This window comes from Petaurus breviceps, unplaced genomic scaffold (genome assembly GCF_028583685.1).
Source record: "Petaurus breviceps papuanus isolate PSGF00001 unplaced genomic scaffold, PetGlider_PUasm1.0 350, whole genome shotgun sequence".
NCBI lineage: Eukaryota > Metazoa > Chordata > Mammalia > Diprotodontia > Petauridae > Petaurus > Petaurus breviceps.
This window is the reverse complement of record NW_027186199.1, coordinates 255,938-278,842: the sequence shown is the minus strand read 5'-3', so window position 1 is coordinate 278,842 and position 22,905 is coordinate 255,938. Positions and strand designations below refer to the sequence as shown.

At 42.9% G+C, this 22,905-nt stretch overlaps 1 protein-coding gene across 4 annotated transcripts in view; it reads right to left on the bottom strand.

Annotated features, from left to right (window-relative positions):
* TONSL (tonsoku like, DNA repair protein) overlaps positions 1 to 22,905 on the bottom strand; it is a 37,854-nt gene that overhangs the window by 4,516 nt on the left and 10,433 nt on the right. For 3 of the 4 annotated variants that reach the window (XM_069096992.1, XM_069096994.1, XM_069096996.1), the window contains 16 exons: positions 20,395 to 20,520; positions 19,941 to 20,139; positions 18,008 to 18,096; positions 17,771 to 17,860; positions 16,691 to 16,763; positions 16,308 to 16,471; positions 15,907 to 16,057; positions 14,653 to 15,431; positions 14,032 to 14,108; positions 12,952 to 13,102; positions 12,745 to 12,823; positions 10,212 to 10,513; positions 9,194 to 9,365; positions 7,878 to 8,053; positions 6,721 to 6,794; positions 5,158 to 5,291 (listed from right to left, as the gene is read on the bottom strand). In XM_069096992.1, the coding sequence (XP_068953093.1) occupies positions 5,158 to 5,291; positions 6,721 to 6,794; positions 7,878 to 8,053; positions 9,194 to 9,365; positions 10,212 to 10,513; positions 12,745 to 12,823; positions 12,952 to 13,102; positions 14,032 to 14,108; positions 14,653 to 15,431; positions 15,907 to 16,057; positions 16,308 to 16,471; positions 16,691 to 16,763; positions 17,771 to 17,860; positions 18,008 to 18,096; positions 19,941 to 20,139; positions 20,395 to 20,520 (2,836 nt within the window). The remainder of the gene's footprint in view (positions 1 to 5,157; positions 5,292 to 6,720; positions 6,795 to 7,877; positions 8,054 to 9,193; positions 9,366 to 10,211; positions 10,514 to 12,744; positions 12,824 to 12,951; positions 13,103 to 14,031; positions 14,109 to 14,652; positions 15,432 to 15,906; positions 16,058 to 16,307; positions 16,472 to 16,690; positions 16,764 to 17,770; positions 17,861 to 18,007; positions 18,097 to 19,940; positions 20,140 to 20,394; positions 20,521 to 22,905) is intronic. The other variant, XM_069096995.1, reaches the window with a different exon arrangement.

Sequence of the window (22,905 nt, the reverse complement as noted above, 5' to 3'; positions counted from 1 at the left end):
TGATTTGCCCAAGGGTCACACAGTGAGTAAATTTATCCAATACAATATCTAGTCCCCACTACAATGTGGGGTCCACTCAAAGGTCCACTGATCTAAAGACCAATGCCTCTGGATTTTTATTTTAAATTTATTTTTAGTTTTCAACATTCATTTCCACAAGATTTTGAGTTACAAATTTTCTCCACATCTCTCCCCTACCCCCCACCCCAAGATAGCGAGCCTGAGTACACCTTCCCCCAGTCTGCTCTCTCTTCTATTCTTCACCCCCCCAAACTTTCTAGTAGGGCAAGATGGATTTCTATACCCCAGTTCCTGCATATCTTATTTCCCAGTTGCAATGCCTTTGGATTAATAGAGAAGACTTGAAAGTTTAGAAGTGTACTCCTTCCAATATTCCCAAAAGGTAGCTAGTGCAATGATTATTATCCTTGCTTCACAAATGAGGACACTGAATGGGAAAGGGACTTTTAACTAGTCACATGACTAATAAGTGGTAGATCCAGAATTCTAACTCAGTTTTTCTTATTTCAATTTTCAGTGTTCTTTCTACTACATCACATTGTTTAAGGCACTGAATGTCTGCCTACAATGCAAATAGTGGCCAAACTTAGTCATTAAAACTGAATACAAACGAAATCTCCTTGAGGGAGATTCCTCCTAGGGAGGGAGAATCCGAGCCAGGAGGATTACTCAGGAAGGGGAGGCTGGGGTCAAAGACAGGGAAAAAGAGAAGCCTGAGCAGCCAAGGGGGCACAAGAACACCCTGGTAGGGTGGTACTACAAAAAGGGAGGGAAACAAATTTAGGATGACTACAGTTTTGCCAAGAACTGAAGCTCAGCAGACAAGCCTTGCTTAGGACAGAACATGTGGGGTGGCAAGGACTAAGCCTGCTTAATTGGCTTTGCATGGGAACTGTTATTTCTGTTATTTCAATGGTAACTTCAATTTCCTGCTCTATTTGGATTCACAGTTTAGCAGGAGACTAGAAAGGACAAAATCAGAAAACCATGATGCATATATCTTCTCAGGATCCATGTCAATCGTCCATTTAATGAAGTATTCCACATAGACTTGAAAATCATCTGCTGGCCAGATTAGAATTGTAGAGAAGTACACAGGTAAGGTGTATTTTCAGAAGCAGCTGACAATGACTACCACAGGAAGGCAACAGGGAAAAAAAAAGCAATAAAGCTTTGCACAGGCCAACAAGTACACATTCTGACAAAAAACCTTCATTGATTTCATATCCAAAGACCAGATGAAAAGAATGCAATGGAGAAACGGGAAGGATTGCAGAAAGCAGCTAAGAAGGAGTGGAGAGAGTCACATTAGAAGGGCAAAAGAAAATTAAACATTATTCAGTACCTACTACGTGCAAGGTCCAGGTTTTATCTCTATTGTAAAGGACAAAAGGAGTAAACAAGACCGTAGATAATAGAACAGTTGACAGTCTTGTGTGCATTTATCATTCTTGAGGGAAACACATCACTGAGCTCACCACCAGATCACACCAAACTCTCTGAATTAAGTCCTGGACCTATAACTTGAGGCTAGAACAAAGTCTAATTTTTTTTTAATCTGCCACTGCCCAGAATGGGGCTGTGTAGGTATTAAGTACTTCCTACCAAACTGAACTTTGTACTTCTACCTTTTCTGGGAGAGCATTTTGAAAGAGTTGGCCCTGTTCTGCTAATTTCACCTTCGTATTTTTTGTACTCTCCAGTCTGTGCCCATTGACAATACCCTAGAATAGACTTCCATGTGCTTATACTCTTGCAATAACCTCCTAAATTGTTCTTCTCTTTTCTCCCTCTAGTTCCTGGTTCAAACATAATCTTATAAGCAGCTCTGATCCTATTACTCCTCTGTTTAGAAATCTCTGGGGCTCAAGTTGTTTCCTCTTCCCAGAGTGTTCTCCTTCTATCTGGTTGAATCATCTTAAATGCCACTTCCTCCAGGAAGCCCTTCCTGGTCCCCATTAATAACAATGCTTAAATTGGGGTTGGGAACACCACATTATTTGCACCTTTCTAATGCCTCTTTCACAATGTTGTCTATTATCTATGTTTGTCTCATTCCTCTGTTAGACTACAGTTTCTATCTCCTGCCAGCATTAGCACAGTGCTTTGTAAGCAGAAAATAGGTGCTTAATACGTGTTCAGTGAAGGCCCAATAAACACCATTTAAAACAGACATATGATGTTCAAATGAATGCCAGCTGACATACATCCAAAAAGCTTTCCTCAGCTGGAGCTGCCCTGAGGCAGTAGGGTAAGGATCATTCTAGCCATCTTCAGGATGAGGATGGTGAGGACTAACTCCCCCCTTACATAATCTCAGAGTTGGAAGGGTCTTCAGAGGTCATCTAACTGAACAAGTCCTGGAACAGTAATCCTCTAAAATATATCTACAGGCTGTCACCCAGACTTAGAAGATCTTGAGTGTTAGGGATCTAACTATTCCATAAGCAGCTCCCTACATCCTTGGATAGCTCTAATTGCTAGGAAGTTTTCCCACTATCAAGTTTTAATTTGTTGTAGTAGTGTCCTTAATGAATCCATTACAAAAAAGTCCATTACACCTAGTTCTGCTGTCTGGAGCCAAGCACAAGTCACTATTCATTGGCTTCAATGTGAAAGTCCCACTATTACCTAAAGATAGGTAGTGTCCCTTCACTAAACCATTTTCTCTCTAAACTAAACATTCCTACTTCAAATGATCCTCAAGAGAACAGTCTTGAGGCCCTTCACTATCTGGTTTCTCTACTTTCCCATGGGGTGCCCAGAACTCCACATTAATATTCCAGATATGGTTTGATCAAAGCAGAGGACAGTGGACTGCTGCTCACCTACTTTTGGACACCTTTCTTAATACAATAAAACTGTCCTGACTTAAATTTATAAGAATACAAGTCATTCCCCAATTGATAAACGGTCAAAGGATATGAACAGGCAATTTTCAGAGAAAGAAATTAAAGCTATCTATAAGCACATGAAGAAATGCTCTAATTCACTATTGATTAGAGAAATGCAAATCAAAACAACTCTGAGGTACCATATCTCACCAGTCAGATTGGCTAAGATGACAAAACAGGAAAATGACAAGTACTGGAGAGGATGTGGGCAAACTGGAACACTAATGCATTGTTGGTGGAGCTGTGAACTGATCCAGCCTTTCTGGAGAGCAATCTGGAATTATGCCCAAAGGGCTATAAATACTTTCATACCCTTTGACCCAGCAATACCACTCCTAGGGTTATATCCCAAAGAGATCATAGAAATGGGAGAAAGACCCATATGTACAAAAATGTTTATAGCAGCTCTTTTTGTTGTGGCAAAGAATTGGAAATTAAGGGGGTGCCCATCAATTGGGGAATGGCTGAACAAGTTGTGGTATATGCATGTTATGGAATACTAGTGCACTATAAGAAACGGGGAGCAGGCGGTCTTCATATTTACCTGGAGAGGCTTAAAAGAACTGATGCTGAGTGAGAAGAGTAGAACCAGGAGGAATTTGTACACAATTACAGACACAACGTATGTGTGATGACCAACTTTGATAGACTGGACTCTTCTCAACAATGCAGGGATATAAGTCAATCCCAAAAGACGCATGATGGAGAGAAAAACGTGCATCCAGAGAAAGAACTAGAAAGAACTAAATTTATATCCAGGTGGAAACAAAATACCTGATCTTTTTCGTTCTCTTATTTGATTTTATGTCCTCTTTACCATTTTTCATTCCAGCTGGTACAATCCATCCTTATAACCTGACCATTGTATAATGTGAAAGTATTTACAGATCCTATACTTGATAATAAGCCGCCATGGGGGGGAGCGGAGGGAGGGAGATAAAATGTGAAATTCAAGGAATTGTGGAATTGAATCCTGTAAACTAAAAGGAAACAAACAAATTAATAAATTAAAGTTTAAAAAAAAAACTGTCCTGACTTACCTTTTCTGGCTACCATAACATACTGTTGACTGATGCTGAATTTGCAGTGAGATCTTTCATTTCAGAACTTCTTTGTAGCCATGCCTTCCTCATCTTTTATTTGTGAGAAGGATTTTTTAACCCATGTGGGTTATACTTGTAAGCCTACATTTATTCCAATTAAATTGCATCTTATAAGATTCAGTCCAGTGTTCTAGCCTGTCACTATCTTTTTGGCTCCTGATTCTGTCAACCAATGAGTTATTCCTCTCAGTTTTGAAAAGGAAAGACTAAGATGGATCCTGAACACAGTTGTGCGATTGCAGAGGTTTGCCTTTGTGGTCACCTCATTTTTTTTGTTAAGTGAGATCCTGTGGCTGGGATGAGATCACATATCTACAATTGACCCTGGGCTAACTGCCTGAGCTCACATATAATTTCAATACTTCTTAAAACAGAAGCTACTAATGGGTCAATGAGAAGTATCACACATGGCTAAGGAATCCAAATTTGGTGAGGCAATGATTCATAGGCATCTCAAGAATTAATAGCAGAGATTCCTAACTGGGAATATCCCGCTCCCCCACCAGGCTTCACAGGAAGAAGAGTATAATGCCAGGGCTTTTTATAATGCTATCTATAGTTGATAAGATAATTTCTAAGGACAACGGAACAGCTCAGTCAGGAAGCTGGCTGATTAAAAGAGGGCCTGCTTGGATAGTTAATAACTGGCTGAATGATCCTAAGGAGGCAATTTCCCAAAGTTTGGTTCTCTATCCTAAGTCCCTTCTCCCAGGACAGGAAAAGGATAAGGAGGAATTTGCTAAAGTAAGGAGCTTAGAAACTTTGATGACGAGTGCTCTCACAATCAAAGTCAGGGTATGAATCTTTCCAGATGGGCCTAGCCAAATGGAAATGCTTTTCCCCCACAAGGGTCATAAGAAGGGATGTTAAGCCCTACTTTTCAGATTCAACAAGATGCCAAGCTCCAAAAGTTATACAGACTGTGCCCACCACCCACTCACCCAGATATCATGTATTTCCTTCCTTTGAATCTTCCCACAGCTCCCAGAACAGGTTTTCTACACATTAAGTACTTAATATATGGCATTTTCCTCACTTTTCTGATAGGCAGCATCTTATTTCATCATAAGATGGTATTATATCCATGTTTCTGTCCAACTGTGAGTTGAGACATACAATAGCCCAACTGAATTTCTCACCTGAAAGACCAAGGAAGTCAAGGCCAGAATTTCTTTCCTGAAGAGTTGACAAGATCTCTTCCAGACTGGCACAGCTAATTTTAGGGTTGGCAGTCAAATCCAGTGAGATTAATGAGGGACAGACAGGAAGACATCTAGGAAGATAAGACAAAAGGAAACTGGGGAATAGGTCCAGAAGGAAAGAGATAAGGAAGAAATTGATACCCAGCAAACATTTGCCCCTCATGGCCACCCCCATTACTAAGGACAGTGTTTTCCAATTCATTTCAACAAACATTAAATATACTGTGGCACAAAGTCCTTAGGATAAAAAGATGAAAATAATACCTAGGCAAAAATATTGGTTTTAGGTCACTCCTTGGGATCAGAGTAAGGGACAGACAAGCCCCATCACACCAAATACATTTGAAATTCAGGATGATAAAGGAAACTTCACTTTGTCCTCTCAAATGACCTCAAAGAGGTGGGGTGGGAGTCTTCCCAATACAGCCTACTTAAAGAAAAAAGCTACCTGGTTCCTAGGAGTAACTATTGAGTCATATTGCTGTTCAAGTGACCATAAAGAGGAAAGCCTTCTCTAGTCCTGATCTCTATGCCTCCTTGAATCTCTATACTATAACTAAAGTATTCTGTCATGTGGCCTATGTAGATAGAAGTGTTTATAGGTGTTAATGTATAATGACTAACAGGAGAGTAGACAAAAAAATAAGAGTGGTAAGACTGAAGGGCACCAGACCTCAGGTGAACAGATAAAAGAAATGAAGGTGGGCCTTAGGAGTCTAACCAAAGAAGAGAGAAAATGAAACAGGGTTTGGACTGAGGATAAAAAGCAAGGTAAAACAAAGGAGAGAACTTGGGATAGTCAAGTACAATAGAGGAGAGTGTGGGTTAAGAATAGGTTAGACTTGGGTGACCAGATCAAGGCATCTAGAACCATGAAATCATTAACTGTCCTAAACTAGACAAGGCTGGACTGGCCCTGTGACTGCCGCCCTGGATTACTCTATCTTCATGTTTGTGGTAAGACTTTTTGTTTATTCAAGATGCCTGGTCTGAGAAATTGTTTGCTGTTAATGTTTGATTGCTGAGAGGGACAATGTAGGAAGCAAATAAATTGGCTTGTGTTTCCTAGACTATCCCCTTGCCTTGTGTGGTGTGATACTAAAGACAGGCAGCCAGGGGTGGCTAAATGGCACAGTGAATAGAGCACTGACCCTGTAGTCTGGAGGACCTGAGTTCAAATCCGGCCTTAACACAAAACTAGCCATGTGACCCTGAGCAAGTCACAACCCCAATTGCCCTATCTGCCCCCCTCCAAAAAAAAGCAGAAAGAAGGTGTTTCTTTGGAGCGGCTAGGTGGCACAGTGAATAGAGCACCAGCCCAGGAGTCAGGAGGACCTAAGTTCAAATCCGGCCTCAGACACTTAACACAAAAACTAGCCATGTGACCTTGGGCAAGTCACTTAACCCCAACTGCCCTCCAAAAAGCAAAAAATGAAAAAATAAAGACAGGTGGCCAAGTATTTGTCCCAGGCATGGCAGAGGCCCTGGATCCCATGTTACCTGCTCAAATTTCTTACAGCTTCATCACTCAGGTAGTTGCCAGACAGGGTCAGATGTGTCAGAGCACAGCCTTCCTAGACACAAACAGCAGGGACTCAAGAGAGCACAAAGGAAGGGAGAGGAACACCAAAAGATTTCTAACATATGCTCCAGAGAGCCAAAGTCAGATGAACTGATTAAATTAGCATGCGTGGACAAGAGTGGTCAAGTCCATAAGGATTAAAAAGTTATGCCGAGCCTGAGTGAGCCCTTTTCCCTGACCACCATCTAAGCACTGGACCTCCACCTCAAGAGAACAGGATATGGAACTCCAGGCCCCCTCAGACAAAGCTATTCCGGGAGTGGATCTGGCATGTAGGATTCTGAAAGAATTATGAACTCAGGAGTCATGGAAGAACACTAGGGGAAAGGAATCAGCACAGTTTGATAAAGTTATATCAGTGAGAGTCTCAGCCTTGGAAACCAGGGAGAGTCTAGAAAGCTAAGAGAACAAGAAGAAAATGTGGGAGGGTTTTCAGTTTGAGGGATGTATGTATGGAGGCCCTTTGAGCTTAAGCCTTTCATCATACGATCAAATGAGATAATATTTATAAAGTGTTTACTACAGTGTCTGGCACATAGTAGGTGCTTAATAAACACTTATTTCCTCCCATCCCTTCATACCCAGTTTGCCATTCCTCTCAGGTGTACCTAGACCCCTTAGGAGAAGATAGAAAATATGATTTCTCATTTTTTGTACTGAAAGTTGACAATGTTCTGTAAAGTTCGGATTCGGTCAAAGGGCCATACTTGAGGACCTTGAGGGTCACATGTGGCCTCAAGGCCACAGGTTCCCCACCCCTGTTATTGTTCAAAGTCTACAAAAATATGACAAATGCAAACTGCAGTAATATTGTCTTTGTTCTCCTTAGGTCTCCAATTCTTTCCTTTTCAAACTCAGATATAGGGAGCCTTAGTACTCTGAACCCTCTTTTTTCTCTTCTGTCCTAGCAAATCAACAAGTCAAAAAGTATTAAATGACTAGGTGACAGGCACTGTGCTAGAGATACAAAGAAAGGCACTCTTCTCAAAAAACCAAAACCAAAAATGACCTTTAGTCCTATGCTAGTCTCCGTCCTGACTGCTTTCTTCCTCCCCGCAGGGGCTCTACTGCATACCTGTGTCAGATAGCTGATCATAGGCTCCATGAATCCTGAGCTGTTCCTGTTAGCCGTCACTGAGCCAAGCTCCAGCTGAGCTAGGATACGGTGAGGTACACAATGAAGAACCCGAGCAAGGGCAGGGACACCCAGTGTGTTATAGGACAGAGACAATATCTTCAGGTGCTGGGCACCTATACTTCAAGGAAGACATATTTGAAGAGTGGAGTTAGAAACTATCCTCAGTCCAAGAAACTCAAGAGAGTTTTGTCCAAGGTGGTGCTCAGGACCAAGGGGTCAGCCCCCACCTGTTTGGACCTGTGAAACTCCCACTCCAAAATTCCATAGGGAATTCTCAAGTTCTAGCCTATCTCTTCTAAGAAGCTTTTCTGAAGAAATCATATACCACAACCAAGGTACTGTTCTCAAAATTTATAGTCATATGCAGTTATGCCCTGCTTTTAAGCAAACCTGATATATGAAAATGGTAATTTAGTCCAAACTCATGGGCAACGATCTCCTCAAAATACCTTATCTAGGTTAAGTGGTAGGAGAGGGAACCACATACCATATAGTCAGCTAAACAATTGGTGTCAAATAAAACCTATTAACATTATCTATGTTCTGTTGTATTTTTATTTTGTTAACTATTTTCTAATTATATATTAATCTGGCCAAGGCCACACTGGGGATTGTTGCCGGCCATATGTTTGACATCTCTGAGCTAAACAATGGATCTGAAATCGAAGGACTTGGGTCTGAGTACAAGTTTTGCTAATATCTGTATGACCTCGAGCAAGTGACTTGATCCAAGATGGCTTCCTCCTCTGGGTGTGCATTAGAAGGCTACTAATGTTCCTTACAGTTTTATATCCCATGATACTGTGTGGTCATCCAACCTCTGAGCAAACTACTCTATAGAAAGAGGAGTAACACTTCCTCTCAAGGTAGCCCTCTCTACTTTTGGAAAGCAGTAATTATTTAAAAATTGTCAGACAGCCTTTGTGCTGGCTGCCCCCTCTAGAATTCATTCACTTTAGCTATGCCACATAAAATCCCTCTCTACTCTCGAGCACCACCTTCTATGTGAACTCTTTTCTGATGCTACCAACTATCTATGTCCTCCCTTCCCTACCTTCTATTTCTTCTATCTATATTTATTCTGTACCTATTTATATATGTACTTGTTCTCTCCCTTTTCATATGTAAGTTCCTTGAGAGTGGGGACTGTTCATTTATTTGTATTTATATCCCCAGTGCCTGGCACACAGTAGGAGCTTAGTAAATGCTTGCTGATGTAAAGATTCATCTGGGTCTTAGAGGTGCCAGCTCACCCTGCAAGGCGCTGTCCATGGTGTGCTGATGATTCCGAAGGAAGTTTGGGCTGAAGCCACAGGCCTGCAGGCGAAGAGTACTGAGAGCAGGGCAGGCCTGCAGGAGGGAAGCCAGGGACTGGGCACAGCCATCTCCCAAAGGATTCATACTCAAATTTAGTTCTTCTAGATTCTGCAAAACAAGTGGATAAGAGATAGGAGAGATAGGAGCTAAGAGAAGAGCTTTTTTGGAGTCAGGTCCCTCATGAGGCACAGACTTTCCTTTTCTGGCCTGGTGTAGTAGGGCAGGCCAGTTGGGGTCTGGGAGCCAAAAAGGCTTCTTCTACAAATCCTAGGTCTTCTAAAGGTAAGTCATGTTTACTGCATTAGACAAGGGGTTCTCTTAGGAAGGAGACTCTTAAACTGAATGTCACATGAAAGCAGTAAAACCCATTAGATCCCCCCAGTCTTCTGGAGTGGGGCCCATGTCTTTCCTAACAAACTGAGGGTTGCTAGGAAACTGGGATTATGTCTCCTCTTTTGGGGGTTTGACCAGAATAAGAGCCTGGTATTCTCTTTCCTCCAGTTTTCAGTAAGTGTTCAGAAGGAGGTTAAGTATCCAACACTCTATGATCATGGCTTCCACTGGCAAAAGAGGCACCATGGTGTAGTATCATGATTGCTGGGTTGGGAATCAGGAGATCTGGATTTGAATCTCAGCTTTAACACTTACTAGCTGTGCAACCCTGGGCATGTTTCACTTTCCTTCTCTATGCCTCAGTTTCCACATCTGTAAAACAGGACAATAAAATATGCACTACACCTAGGTCATATAGTTGTCATGTGAAGTGGGCACTGTAGAAATATGACCTATGCTTGTTGCTTATCCCCACTGACTAAGCACTATTGTAGATGTGACGCTATGCTGGTGGATACCATAAGTGCCTTTCAAAGGCTTTCATTCTAAGATGGGAACACTAACCAGGGCAAACCAATAGAATACCAACTTAGGTCCCTTCCTCAAATAGACAAGCCTTACCTGGAAAATGTTGTGGTTTGGGAGGCCAGTAGCAAGGTGGTGTAGACCATCAGTACCCAGGTGGTTTGATGAGAGATCAAGGAGGGTCAGGCCAGGCATGGTGCTAATAGTGGCCAGCAACTCCACAGCTGTATTGTCCCCAAGCCGATTCCCTACCAGGTGTAGCTCCCTGAGTGATGTGTGCAGCTTCAGGGCACGAAGCAATGGGGTGAGTTGGGCTGGACGCAGGGAAAGGGAGCAGGCACTGAATGAGGAGCCTGAGCCCTGCTGTTCCAGAGCCTGGAGAACTAGCTTGTTCTCAGCTAAGGAAAAAAGGGAAGAGATTCACATCACCACATCTGGGATAGAGTAGGTAAGAAAAGAACAAACTCCTATTGCTGCTTGACACTTATCATTTCAGTTTAGCATAGTCAGAATTTATATTCACTTTTTATAAAATCCTAGGATTGTTCTGAAGTCTTTAAGAAATAGAGGAACCAGGGTAAGCTATGTAAGGCCAAGTACAAGCTGAATTGGGTATTTCCTGTCTTTCTCACTCCCAAGCACCAACTTTCTCTGCCAGGTCTCTAGCTAAGAATCTGAGAGTCAATATGATGTAATGAAAAGAATTTTATAGATATCAGTTTCCTCATTTGTAAAATGAGATGATTAGAATATATGACCTCTAAGAACCCTTCTACCTCTAAATCTGATTCTATAATCCCTTCCAGATATACTTCTCCCTCTAGAGGGAAGTCTCATACCTATGAGACTATAAATTCATAAGCAACATTCTCCTCGAGTTCCACATCCTGTGCCCAAGGCATGTAGTGATATGCTATTCAAGAACCAAAATTGAAAAATCTCATAGTCTGAAATAACTTCAGAAGTAATTTAGTCTAATTTAGTCCTTAACAGGACGCCCCTCTAAAACATACCAAAAGCAAGAATCTAGCTAATACTTGAAGAATTACAGATATCAGAGTTGGGACTTCAGAGACCATTTAATCCAACCAGTATCTGAATGAGAAATCCCTCTACAATAGACACCTGTTAGTAAGCACAAAAAAATACATAAAATAATTACTATAGAATTATAAGGAAAGCAAGTTTATATGTTTGCCTCAGGAACAAAATTGTCTAGTGCAGCCTCTGTACCCTGACAAAGAGGGCATTCAGTCTTTGCTCTAAGACCTCCTATCAGGGAGAAGCTATTACGTTCCAATGCAGTACATTCCACTTTGGGATAACTCTAATATGTTAGGAAGTTTTTACTTACATTGGTTCTAAATTTGTCTCTTTTACTTATTATCCTAGTTCTGCCCTCTGGGAACAAGACTATTTCCTTTTCCACTCTCCAAAAAACAAGATAAGATATCCCCTCTTCAAAATCTCCAAATCTTTTTGGTTCATAACATTAACTATGTGAAGAAACAACAGGTTCTCTCTTTGTCCAGCCACCTATCCATTATCATCTTCACCGACTACTAATACTATTTCCTCTCACATATTCCTGGAAAGCAGCTTTATAGAGTAGAAAAGACTCTAATGTCATTCACACTTAGCTGTCCAATTCAAAGTGGTGCAGTTGGCCTATCTGAGATGAAAATCAATTTAATTTAATTTCTTATGCCAACCCATGATATATAGAAACCATGATGGGAAAAATCACGATGTAGAAAGGATAACTGTAATCAGTTTGGGACCCACCTAGAATATAGGTCCCTTTTTGGTAGTATTGGGAAAGGGAGCTCAGACCAACACCAGGAATAATGGCCAACAAAGACATAAAGCTAGTCAAGGAAAACTGCCCAAAGGGGTTCAGATGGCCTGATGGTAAATCTAAAGTGCGGGTGTCTCTGCCCATTTTGGTTAAAGAGCTATTTCATATTTTGTTCTCCCTCCTTTCCTGTACATTCCAATAAGGAATGCTCAAAATCTACAAAAGGCGTCCTTAACTCCCTATTAAGTCAAATTCCTTGGCCTGGCATTTAAGATCTCCTATATTCTGGCCCTAACCTACCTTTCTAGCCTTATCTGCTATTATCCCTCAACATGCCTTCCTTGCCCCCAGTTCAATCAGGCTGGTTTCTAATATACAATATTCACTCTTCTTAGCCCATAGTAGCTTTACCTCTCTTACCTCTGCTTATCAGTTCCTTTTTATGAGTTGTCTTCCCTTAGCAGAATGTAAACTGTTTGAGGGCAGGACTGTCATTCTGCCTGTATCTGTATTCCCAATTTAGGGACTGATACAAATGTTTGGTGACTTGATTTGTTGACTTGTTCACCACCCACCACCCTCTAACCCATCCAAATCCTATGGGCCCTTCGAGGTCTGCTTTGTAATGGAAGCCTCCCACCCTGCCCCTACCCAGTGTGCCTTTGCACCTGCCCTGTCTTCCACAAATCAGTGAGGCCTCACTAAATAGCTCCCACTGGCTAACTTTCCACCACTTTCCTCACTCCCTGCCCCCAGCAGTAAAGGGACCATTTCTTCCATTAAACAGGAGTCCTGGGGGTACTTCTGGTTGCCTTCCTGCTATCTCCTTACCTTCTCTCAGGTTTTGGCAAACCTTTCGGTATCGGTCAGTCAAGGGTGTTACGTCACAGGAAACCACTTCAGCCAGCACCTGAAACAGAGGTGATTTGTCAGTTTGCAGGACTTATCCTATTAGAAGAACTCCTAGGTATGTATATAGAGGGAAGGGAATGTTCCAACTCATTTGAAGAGTAGGCAGGCTTTTCCAACCTCTCTTACCTCCTCATTGCTCTGCAGGACATCAGTGATGAGGTCTTCAGGGGCTAGCAGGGCCCCCTCCTTTTTCAAGGTAAGCCAGGTTAGCAGCCCACATGTCTGGTAGTATCTCTGAGATGCCTGGTCTGCCAGCCATGACACAGGGTGCCTTTCACTGCCACCGGAGAAGAATAAATAAGGCATCTATGGAATCATTGTCCCTCCCCTCCCCAGGATTCTCACTCCCTTCTGAGGAGGAATATAAATCCTTCAATAAGGAATCTTCAGAAACAGCAGTCAGCAAACCCACTGAATTATGTGCTCAAAAAAAGCCCTCATTCCTAGAATGAGGACCTAAACTCAACTTTGATTGCTTCTTTAGTCTATGTTCCCTCATTACTTACAAATCCTAAATTCTCTATTCTGCCAATATTCACATACAGAAACTAGAAGTGATTTCCCCCCCCCCCCCATACTAGCCTGCTTCCTCCCAAGATGAAAAAGGTAGTACTGACAGTTTCCAGAATGAAGTTCAACTAGGAGCTGGAAGACTTGGATTCTCTTCTATATTCAGCTACATGTGGTTAGGCAAGTCACCTCATCTTTATTACCTTAGGCCTGTCTCTCTACTAAAGGAGGGGACTGATCCTACATCTGGTCCCTGGAGACATTTGCTGTCATGGTCTCTCTTCATCTTGTCAGGACTCCTAGACACCCTTCCTCTTTTCAGTGATTCCCAAGTGGCAAATGCCTCAGCATGGCACCTGATCCCTTCATAGGCCTATACTTCCTAGTCAACCATACTTTCTATCATTCCAGAAAAATCTATCTGCTCCAGTCAGGCTGGCTTCTTCATTGTCCCCACCCCAGTCTCCTCATTTCCAATTCTACCATTCTTCAGTGTCAGCCCATATTCTGCCTCCTCCAAAACTACTTCCTAATGAGAGAGTAAGCTCCCCAAAGACAAGGACTATTTCTGCTACTCCTTTGGTACCTCCAAGTGCCTAGAAAGACTTGAGCACAGAGTGTGTGCCCTGTAAATACCTGACCTGAAATGAATGAATGATAAAAGTTGAAAAGCAGGAAGGGAGGCTGACTTCTTACCTCTGGGGAACTGGAATAAGGAAGACATCATCCTGTACCCGAACCCGGACCCGAATGGGTGGGGGTGCAGCTGAACACTGTTAAGAAAGAAGGAAAGGAAAGTTAGGGCAAATGAAGTCTCTGGCTGTTTAACACCTCCCAAGCCCATCCTGGAGAAAACACCCTAATGCTCCCAGAGATACAGGCTCAGAGCATGCCTTGAGGCATCTTGTTTGGCCTATACCTGAACAATAATCCCCATACCCCCCATTTATTAATGTATTTATTTTTAGTTTTCAACATTCACTTCCATAAGTTTTAAATTTTCTCCCCCTCCCTCCCCCGCAAGAAGGCATTCAATTTGATATGGGCTCTACACATACATTCCTATTTAACACAGAATAATCCCTTTTATAAAATTCCTAGTGAGTAATCATCCAGCTTGTGTTTGAAGACCACCAGTGACAAGGAACTAACTCCCAAGGTGACTTGTTTTCATTTTGGATAGGTAATTATTAGGAAGTTTTTATTCAGCATCCCCTGGTATGGTGTTTGTCTTGCCTCCTCCCATGGTCAGGGGATGTTCCCAAGGTCAGAGATTATCTACCCCAATCTCTCCCCAAGAGCTCCTGGCTTACTCACTGCTGGGTATCCTGTTGAGGGGTTCTGTCCACTGGCACCTGAAACCCTGCAGACAGAGGGGTTTTCTTCTGTCAAGTTACTGCTCCCACTGGTTCTGCCCAGCACTGTCCTGTCCACAATTCTAGTGAGTCGGCTCTGTTGGGAACGTGGCTTAGAACTTGGGCAGGGAGTTCCATCATCACTATCTGACCCGGGTGTGCAATCTGACCCATTGTCTGGGAGACAGTGGTTCCTCTTGCGACGGACATAGTGGGACTCCATATCATCTTCCAGCCAGTCTCCATCCAAATACTCTTCCTCAGGAATAAGTGCTGCTTGAGTCACGGGTATCTCACTTGGCCCTTTTGCTGTGGTCTTAAATGGGCGCCGGGCCTGGGCACTACCCACACCACGTATAGCTGCCTGGTACACAGCCCGGCTGGCAGATGCCACATCTGAGTCTGTGCTCTCAGGGGAGTACAGTGTTGCTTCTTCTGCCAACTGCCCCAAGTTGAGAAGTCTTGGTCTCTTCTTAACTGGCTGGAATGGGACCATATCATCATCCCCTTCAGAGCTACTGGTCTCATCTCCAATGTGATAACTTTGTGGCCTGGTGATACTCAGTCCTTGTTCTGGGGAGGTCAAGGGCTTATTAAGGGACCTGTTCTGGGGAAGGGGATGCTTGGCCTCTGATATAGCCAGGAAATGGGAAGACCTGAGGGGGCTGGAAGAGGGGGAAGTCTCAGGATCAAACAGAGAATTGGTCTGGATGGTTTGGGAAGTAAGAGAACCTTGGGATGCTGCAGGAGGAAAGAAAAATAGTTGTAAGAAATCAAAGCTGGCCTCCCACACAACCTATCCTACGGGCCTCTAAAAGGTAGAGGAAAAGATTTATGATTTCACTGATAGAGGGAACTCTCAGATAAAGAAACTTTCTACCAATGTAGGTTGGCATCTTCTTTGCAATTTATACTTACAGAGCTGTTTAGAACACTGAGAAACTGAGTGACTTGCTCCGGTCACACAGACAGTGGGTGTCAGAGTGGGAGTTTGAACTTTCACCTTGCTGGCTCTGGGGTCTGCTCTTTATCCATTATACCCTAAATATCAAGCAGAACCTATTCAGGGACCCAGTTGTCTTCGGGGTCTATGACTAAGGTGGTGAAATTCCTTGAGCTCCAGAGGAGAGTCCTAGCTCTCTCCAAAAAGTGTCCCTAGCCCCATGGGATGGAGAGAATCCTCAGGAAATCCCCTGGGGGAGGACCACTTGCTCACCTTGGCCCAGTGAAGCTGCCCGATGCAGTTTTTCCATAGCCGTTTGCTGCAGCAATTTTTCCATAGCTTGGGCTTTTTGACATGTTTCCTGATCCAGGTCCCTGCCATAGAGTTTCATCCACTGCCGGAGGGTCTCTCGGGGGCTGTGACCCTACAGAGGTGATAAAGGCAAATGTTAGTCCTTTGTCTTGAAGATCATAGTCACTTGAACTCTGGGGTCCCAGAGAAGAACCCTCAGTTCTTACTCTTCCACCACCTTTCCCACGGATGCCCTCATTCCAAATCCTGAGTGACCTCCTTGTTGGTAAGGAAGAGTTGCACTCTAGATTGCTCTCCCTGTAACACTACATTTCACAATAGAAGCAAAGGAGCCCACCCTCCCCACCTCCAACTCCCCTCACCTTGCTATTTTTTGTAGTGACTGATGCTCCCCTCTCTATTAGCAGCTCAGCCACCTCAAAATGGCCACAGTTGAGGGCGTCATGAAGAGGAGTGATACCCTCACAGCCTGGGCCCCCAGGATCATCCACTGCAGCACCATGATCCAGCAGGAAGCGAACAATCTCTAAGGGCCCCAGAGTACCCAGTCAAGTTTAACGTCACTAGCTGATCAGAAGCCCCACTAAGTCCCCAATTCAGATCCTCATGAGTTCCAGGTTCCCCTCCTCTCAGTTCACTCCCTCCCATCCACCTTGATTCTTTATTCACAATTTCCTGCACTTCCCCTAGCCTGGCCCTGTTTCCTCTTCTCCATCTTCCACTCACCCAAACCCTCCCCCCTCACCTAAATGCCCATGGTTGCAGGCTTCATGTAATGGGGTCCAGCCACAATAGTCTCGGGGATTCAGGGGATGACCCTATGATGAAAGAAAGGAAAGACCCAGGTCCTGGGCATGACTCTGGAAATCAGGACCCAGACCTTACCCCAAAAATCAAAAGGAAGCACCCTAGCTCTTTAATTCTTTAACAAGAATTAAATGACACACAAATGAGCTTCCTGACCCTTGAAAATACTCCAACTTCGGCAATAATTTCAAGGTAGAGCAGGAAACTTTAGGAATCAAGGACCAAGGGCCAAGAGTTAGTCACTTCACTGCTGACCCCTAGACCTTTGTACTCTGTCTAGACAGTGAAAATTATCATAAAGACAACAATTACTGCAGGTGTGGGGGCCTGTCAGAAACACACAATTTCTACACTCCTGCCTGGACCTTACCCCCTTAAGCACCCAGGGTAACACCACCTGCCTAACCGGGAAAAACTACTTAGGGCATCAGCAATAGGGAGCTGAAGTTCTCCTCAGCTTATAGGAGTTAAATCCTCAGGAGGTGCCTACATAGTCCTATTAGCTTCAAGAGAAGAAGCTTAACGCCATTTAGATAGCCCTGGTCATTTTGACACATATAGAACAACTCCAGCCAAAACTCTTCCCCTCATTCTAGCTACCAATCCTACTGAAGCCCTAGTCACAGACTGATCTCTAATTGGCCCCCAAACCTGGCCTAACCACTATGCACACTGCTGGTTTAAAAAGGTAACAGGTGTGTGTGTGGGGGCAGACAAATCATGCTACCCTTAGATCCTGTGGTCTGCGAAAAGGGGGTTGGGTCATAGCGCAGCTTTCATAAACAAAAGGGCCATGTCTCATACTGAATATTTCATGTTCTACCCTATCTCCATTATAGAGCCCAACCCTGCTGGGGGACTCAGGAACGATGGTATACATGAGTTGGACTGAACCTATGACTCCCAAGATGAACAATGAGACAAGGATGGTGGGGGAAGTTCTGTCCAAATCTCAGTGGGAATACTTCTGTATCTGATTCTATCCCTGGTTCTCCCTTTTAAAGGGTCTGCGTCATACCTGTTCCACAAGGTCACGAACTCGGCGCTGCTGCCCATCAATACATGCTCGATGCAGCATTGTCTCCCCCATATCATTTCGTCGATTCCACTGTGGAGAATCCACCAGATGGAAAGAGAAATGGAGACAGAATGTACACAAGTCAGAGTGGGAGTGGGGAGAAAAGGAGGAACCTTGGGCATGGGAAATTTGATGTCTGAAAGTTGGTAGCTACCCATTCCCCTTCACCAAACCTACCTTATTCACTTTTCGACGGCCAGGGCCAGACTGTGCATAGCTCTCCATTTCCTCCTCTCCTGATGGCACATTGCCAGCATCTTCATTTTCTGGAACAATCATGATGGGTAACTAATCCCATGCCCTAGTGACATCATTACCTTTGGCTGTCCTAATAGCCTCTCCCACAATCCTAAAGTGTGTTTTTTACTAGTTTGACACTGTGTGCAGATGCTACAAGCTGAGGATCTTTCCAACTATGGCTCAACAAATCGCTGGCATTTTTTTCAGATCTAGTTATTGTATCCTGTCTCTTGACTCAAACCAACAGACATTTATTGAACTTGTGCTACGTTCTCAGCAAGGTGCTAAGAGAAATACAAGATGAATGAGATATGGGACCTGCCAGTATGGAGTCTAGTGAAGGAAATAGAAATGTACACAAAAAAGAGGAAAAAACAATAAGAAAAACATAAATTATCAGAAGGCAAGATATAAAAAGGGCTGTAAGAGAGGTATAGACACAAAAGTGCTATGGAAACAAAGAGAAGAGATCCCTTCCACCTGGAGAAGAATGAAGGAAACTTCATGGATAAGTTGGTATTGGAGCTAAGTCTTTAAGGATAGGGATGATTTTTGACCAGCAGAAATGTATGGAAGGGCAGGCTAGGTATAGTTATAGTATATAAGAGCAGGTTCAGAGACTAGCATATAGTCTAACATGGCAGAAGCACACGTAGTATGTGAGTGAGCAATGGAATCTAAGGCTAAGAAGACAAAATGGGACCAAAGCATTCACAGAAAACGGGAAGTCACTGAAGGATCATGAGAAAATGGGATAATTAGACTGGATGGCCTCAGATCTCTCCCAGCTCCAGATCTACATTTCTGATCCTATAACTGTAAGAAGGGTGATATGAAGCTGAACTTTAGAAAAATTAATCTGACAGACTGGAAGAATTGAAAAGGAAAATAACAGAGACAAAGATACTGGTGAAGAGGATTTAGCGGTTCTTAACAAGCGATAAAGAAGGTGTGGACTTCTGACTTCTTCCCCGCTTTACTTGTCTTCTCTCTGAGATCACTTCCAGTTTATCCTTATCTTTTCTTGTTTGTAGGTAGCTGTTTACATGTTTTCTCCCCCATTAGATGTGAGCTCCATGAAGGCAGGGACCATTCCTGCCTTTCTCTGTATCCCCAATGCTGAGCACAGCCCCTGGCAATAGTAAGTGCTTAGCAAATGCTTGACTGACTAAAGAAACAAGGTGAGAGGGATGGGAATGAAAAGGAAGAGAGGGAAGCCAAAAACACTTCAGAAGTAGACATCTGGCAATCAGTTGGATGAAGGGAGCAAAAGAGATGAAGTGAGACATAAATGGGAGTCTGAATGACCACAAAGGTGCTAATATCATTCATCAAATGGAGAAGTTAAGCAACAGAGGAAGTTTTGGATGAAGAGTTACATTTTGTACATGATGAAATAGAAATTTAGGTCTTAAGCTTGGGAAAGAAATCAAAGCTGGAGCTAAAACCCAGACAGTGGATAAGATCACCAATGAAGAGCAGAGAGAAAAGAGCCAAAGGCAGAGGATGCCTAAAGGAAATGAGCCACACCCACTATCCCTCATAGGAGGAACAAAGTAATCTACATTTTATATCAGTTTATATCAGTGGGCACTTAATAGTTTATACCAGTGGGCACTTAATCAAGAATAGGAACTCACCAACTGATGCACCATGCATTTTTAAACACTTTCTGAGTGCCTTGGCTTGTACTAGGCCTGAGTACAAAGGGAGGCAACTGTCCCTGACACTAGAGAGTTTTAAGCTGAGTTATGCTGACAGTGAGAAGGCTGACCAGAGCAACAGAGAGCTGGAATTCTACAGCAGCCTGTGGCCAAGTTTTTCCAAGGTTTTCTGACTGAATTCCTGATAACCTCGGACATTCACTCACCACTTTCTGAGAGTTCCACCTCACTGTCCTCCAAGGTCTCACTGTTCTCCAGATCCTCTTCCTCCTCCTCCTCAGTAATTTCCTTGGACGGGCTCCAGCCTTCTGTACAGCTCAGCTCCTGCAGCTTGGAACTGGTGCTGGGGGCTTTGAGGGGCTGGTGTTTCAGCTGTACAGCATGGAGGTGCTGTAGGACCTGCCGCTGGAGGATTTAATTGGGATCAGAGACCATGACTCACAAACTCCAAGGGAGAAAAATCCAAGACAGTTAGGGAGGTGAGGATTGGGAAGGTCAGGACTTCCTAATAAAATACTGTCTGGAAAAGCATGATGGGTGAGAATCTTAAAGAAGGACCCAAAAGTAAAACTGAAAAGTTTTGTCAAGAGAAAAATGAGCTCTGGGGAGTTGGGGGGGGGGGGAGGGGGGGGGGGGGCGGGGCGCATATACAGATCATACCTGTAGCCAAGGCTTCTTGGCCTCCTGTGAACAGTGGAGGGCACTCTGGAAACATGGTTCAAGCTCATCATAGGGCTTACCAGCCTCTTCCTTGGATAGGGCAATGTTCAACCAGGTCTTTGCTTCCTAGGAACATGGACGGGAGAAAGAAGCAAACTTATCACCAGTTATGCCCACATCACTCCTGAGACAAGGACTGATTCATGACCCCAAGCAACTTTTTATATCCCCCTTTCAGTTACCTACATTGAAGAAGGGCCTCCCAAAGATGGTCATCATTTATATCAGTTGCTGTATTCAAAAGCCCTCCCCATGCTATAATTTCTCCCCTCTCTATCCATCTAAGTGATATTCCTAAAGCACAGATCTGACAATGTCACTCTCCTATAGTGTCCTCTAGGATAATCAGTTAATAAACATGTTAAGTGCCTACTATGTGCAAACCACTGTGCTAAGTGCCAAAGAAAGGCAAAAGATAGTCCTTATTCTCAAGGAACTCACAGTCTAATGGAAGAAACAGCATAAAAACTATGTTCGAACATGATATATACAGGAAAAAATGGAAATAATCAACAGAGAAGGCACTAGAATTAAGGGGGATTAGGAAAGGTTTCTTATAGAAGATGGGATTTTAGCTGGACTAGAAGCAAACCAGGCAGGCAAAGAGACAGAGGTGAAGAGAGATAGAATTCCAAGCATGAGAGAAAGCCAGAGAAAATGCCTGGAGTTGGAAGATGGGTTATAGCAAAGAGGCCAGTATTACTGGATCAAAGAGCACATTGGGGGCCAGGGGTGAGGATAATGTATAAGAAAATGAAAAGAGAGTGGGGAGGCCAGTTTATAAAGAGCTTTGAATACCAAGGAGAAGGTTTTATATTTGATCCTAGAGGTAACAGGGAGCCAATGGAGTTTACTGAGTAGGAGAGGGGATAACATAGTCAATTCCACTTGAAGAAAAAATCACTTTGATGGCTTAGTGGATTTGGAGTGAGGAGAAACTTGTGGCAGGCTGACCAACCAAGAGATCACTACAATAATCCAGGTGTGAAGTGAAATCAAAAGTTCTTGACAACAGCTTGGATGTAGGAGATGAGAGAGAGGTGTCATGGATGAGGTCTAGGTTTCAAGGCCAGGTGACTGGGACAAGGGTGTACTCTCAATAGCAACTAAGGAAGTTAGGAAGAAAGGAGGGTTTTTTGGGGAAAAGGTGAGTTCAGTTTTGGACATATTGAGTTTAAAATATCTATAGGTCATCTAGTTCAAGATGTTTAGTAGGAAATTAAAGATATGAGACTAGAAGTCAGCAAAGAGATTAGGGCTGGGCAAATAGATTTGAAAATTATTAGCATAGGAGAGGATATGGAAAAACTGGGACATTGATGTACATACAGTTGGTATAGTTGTGAACTGGTCCAACCATTCTGGAAAACAATTTAGAGCTATGCTCAAAGAGCTATAAAACTGTGCATACCCTTTGACCCAGCAACAACACTACTAGGTCTGTATCCCAAAGAGATCAAAGAAAAGAACCTATCTGCCCAAAAATATTTATAGCAGCTGTTTTTTGGTGGCAAAGAAGTGAAAATTGAGGGGATGCCCATCAATTGGGGAATGGCTGAACAAGTTGTGATATATCATTGTGATGGAATGCTATTGTGCTGTAAGAAATGATGGAGGGGATGGTTTCAGAAAAACCTGGGAACATGTACATGAACTGCTCCAGAGCAAAATGAGAACCAGGAGAACAGTACAAGCAATATTGTGAGGACGATCAATTGTGAAAGACTGAGCCACTCTGATCAAAATAATGATCCAAAAAAATTTCAAAGGAAAATGCCATCCACCTCCAGAGAGAGAACTGATGAATTCGGAGTGCAGACTGAAGCATAGTTTTTTTTTTTAACTTTATGGTTCTTGGGGATTTTGGGTTTTATCTTTTGCAACATGGCTAATATAAAAATGTTATTAAATACATTATGATTTATAATTTATTATACAAATAATATAATAATATGAAAAATATGTCCTACATGACTTTACATGTATAATTGACATATTGCTTGCCTTCTCAGTAGGTGGGAGAGGGGAATGAGGGAGGAAGAGAATTTGGAATTCAAAATTTAAAAAAAATGAATGTTAGAAAATTATCAGCACAGAGATGATAATTGAATCCATGGGACCAGATGAAATCATCAAGTAAAGTAAATTAAGGGAGAAAGACCAGAACAGAGTCCCATGGGACCCCCACAGTTAGTGGATAGGATCCAACAAAGGAGACTGAGATGGAGCTGTGGAATAGGTAGGAGAGAGTAGTGTCAAAAATACTAAAGAAAAGAAAGTATCAAGGAGAAGAGGGTGATCAACAGTTTCAAAGGCTGAAAAGAGGTTAAGATGAGCACTAAGAAAAGGTTATTAAATTTGGCAAGTAAGATCATTACTAACTTTAGAGAGAATAGTTCTGGTTGAATGGTAAAAGTCTGAAGCCAGGCAGCAGATAGTTACAGAAAGCTA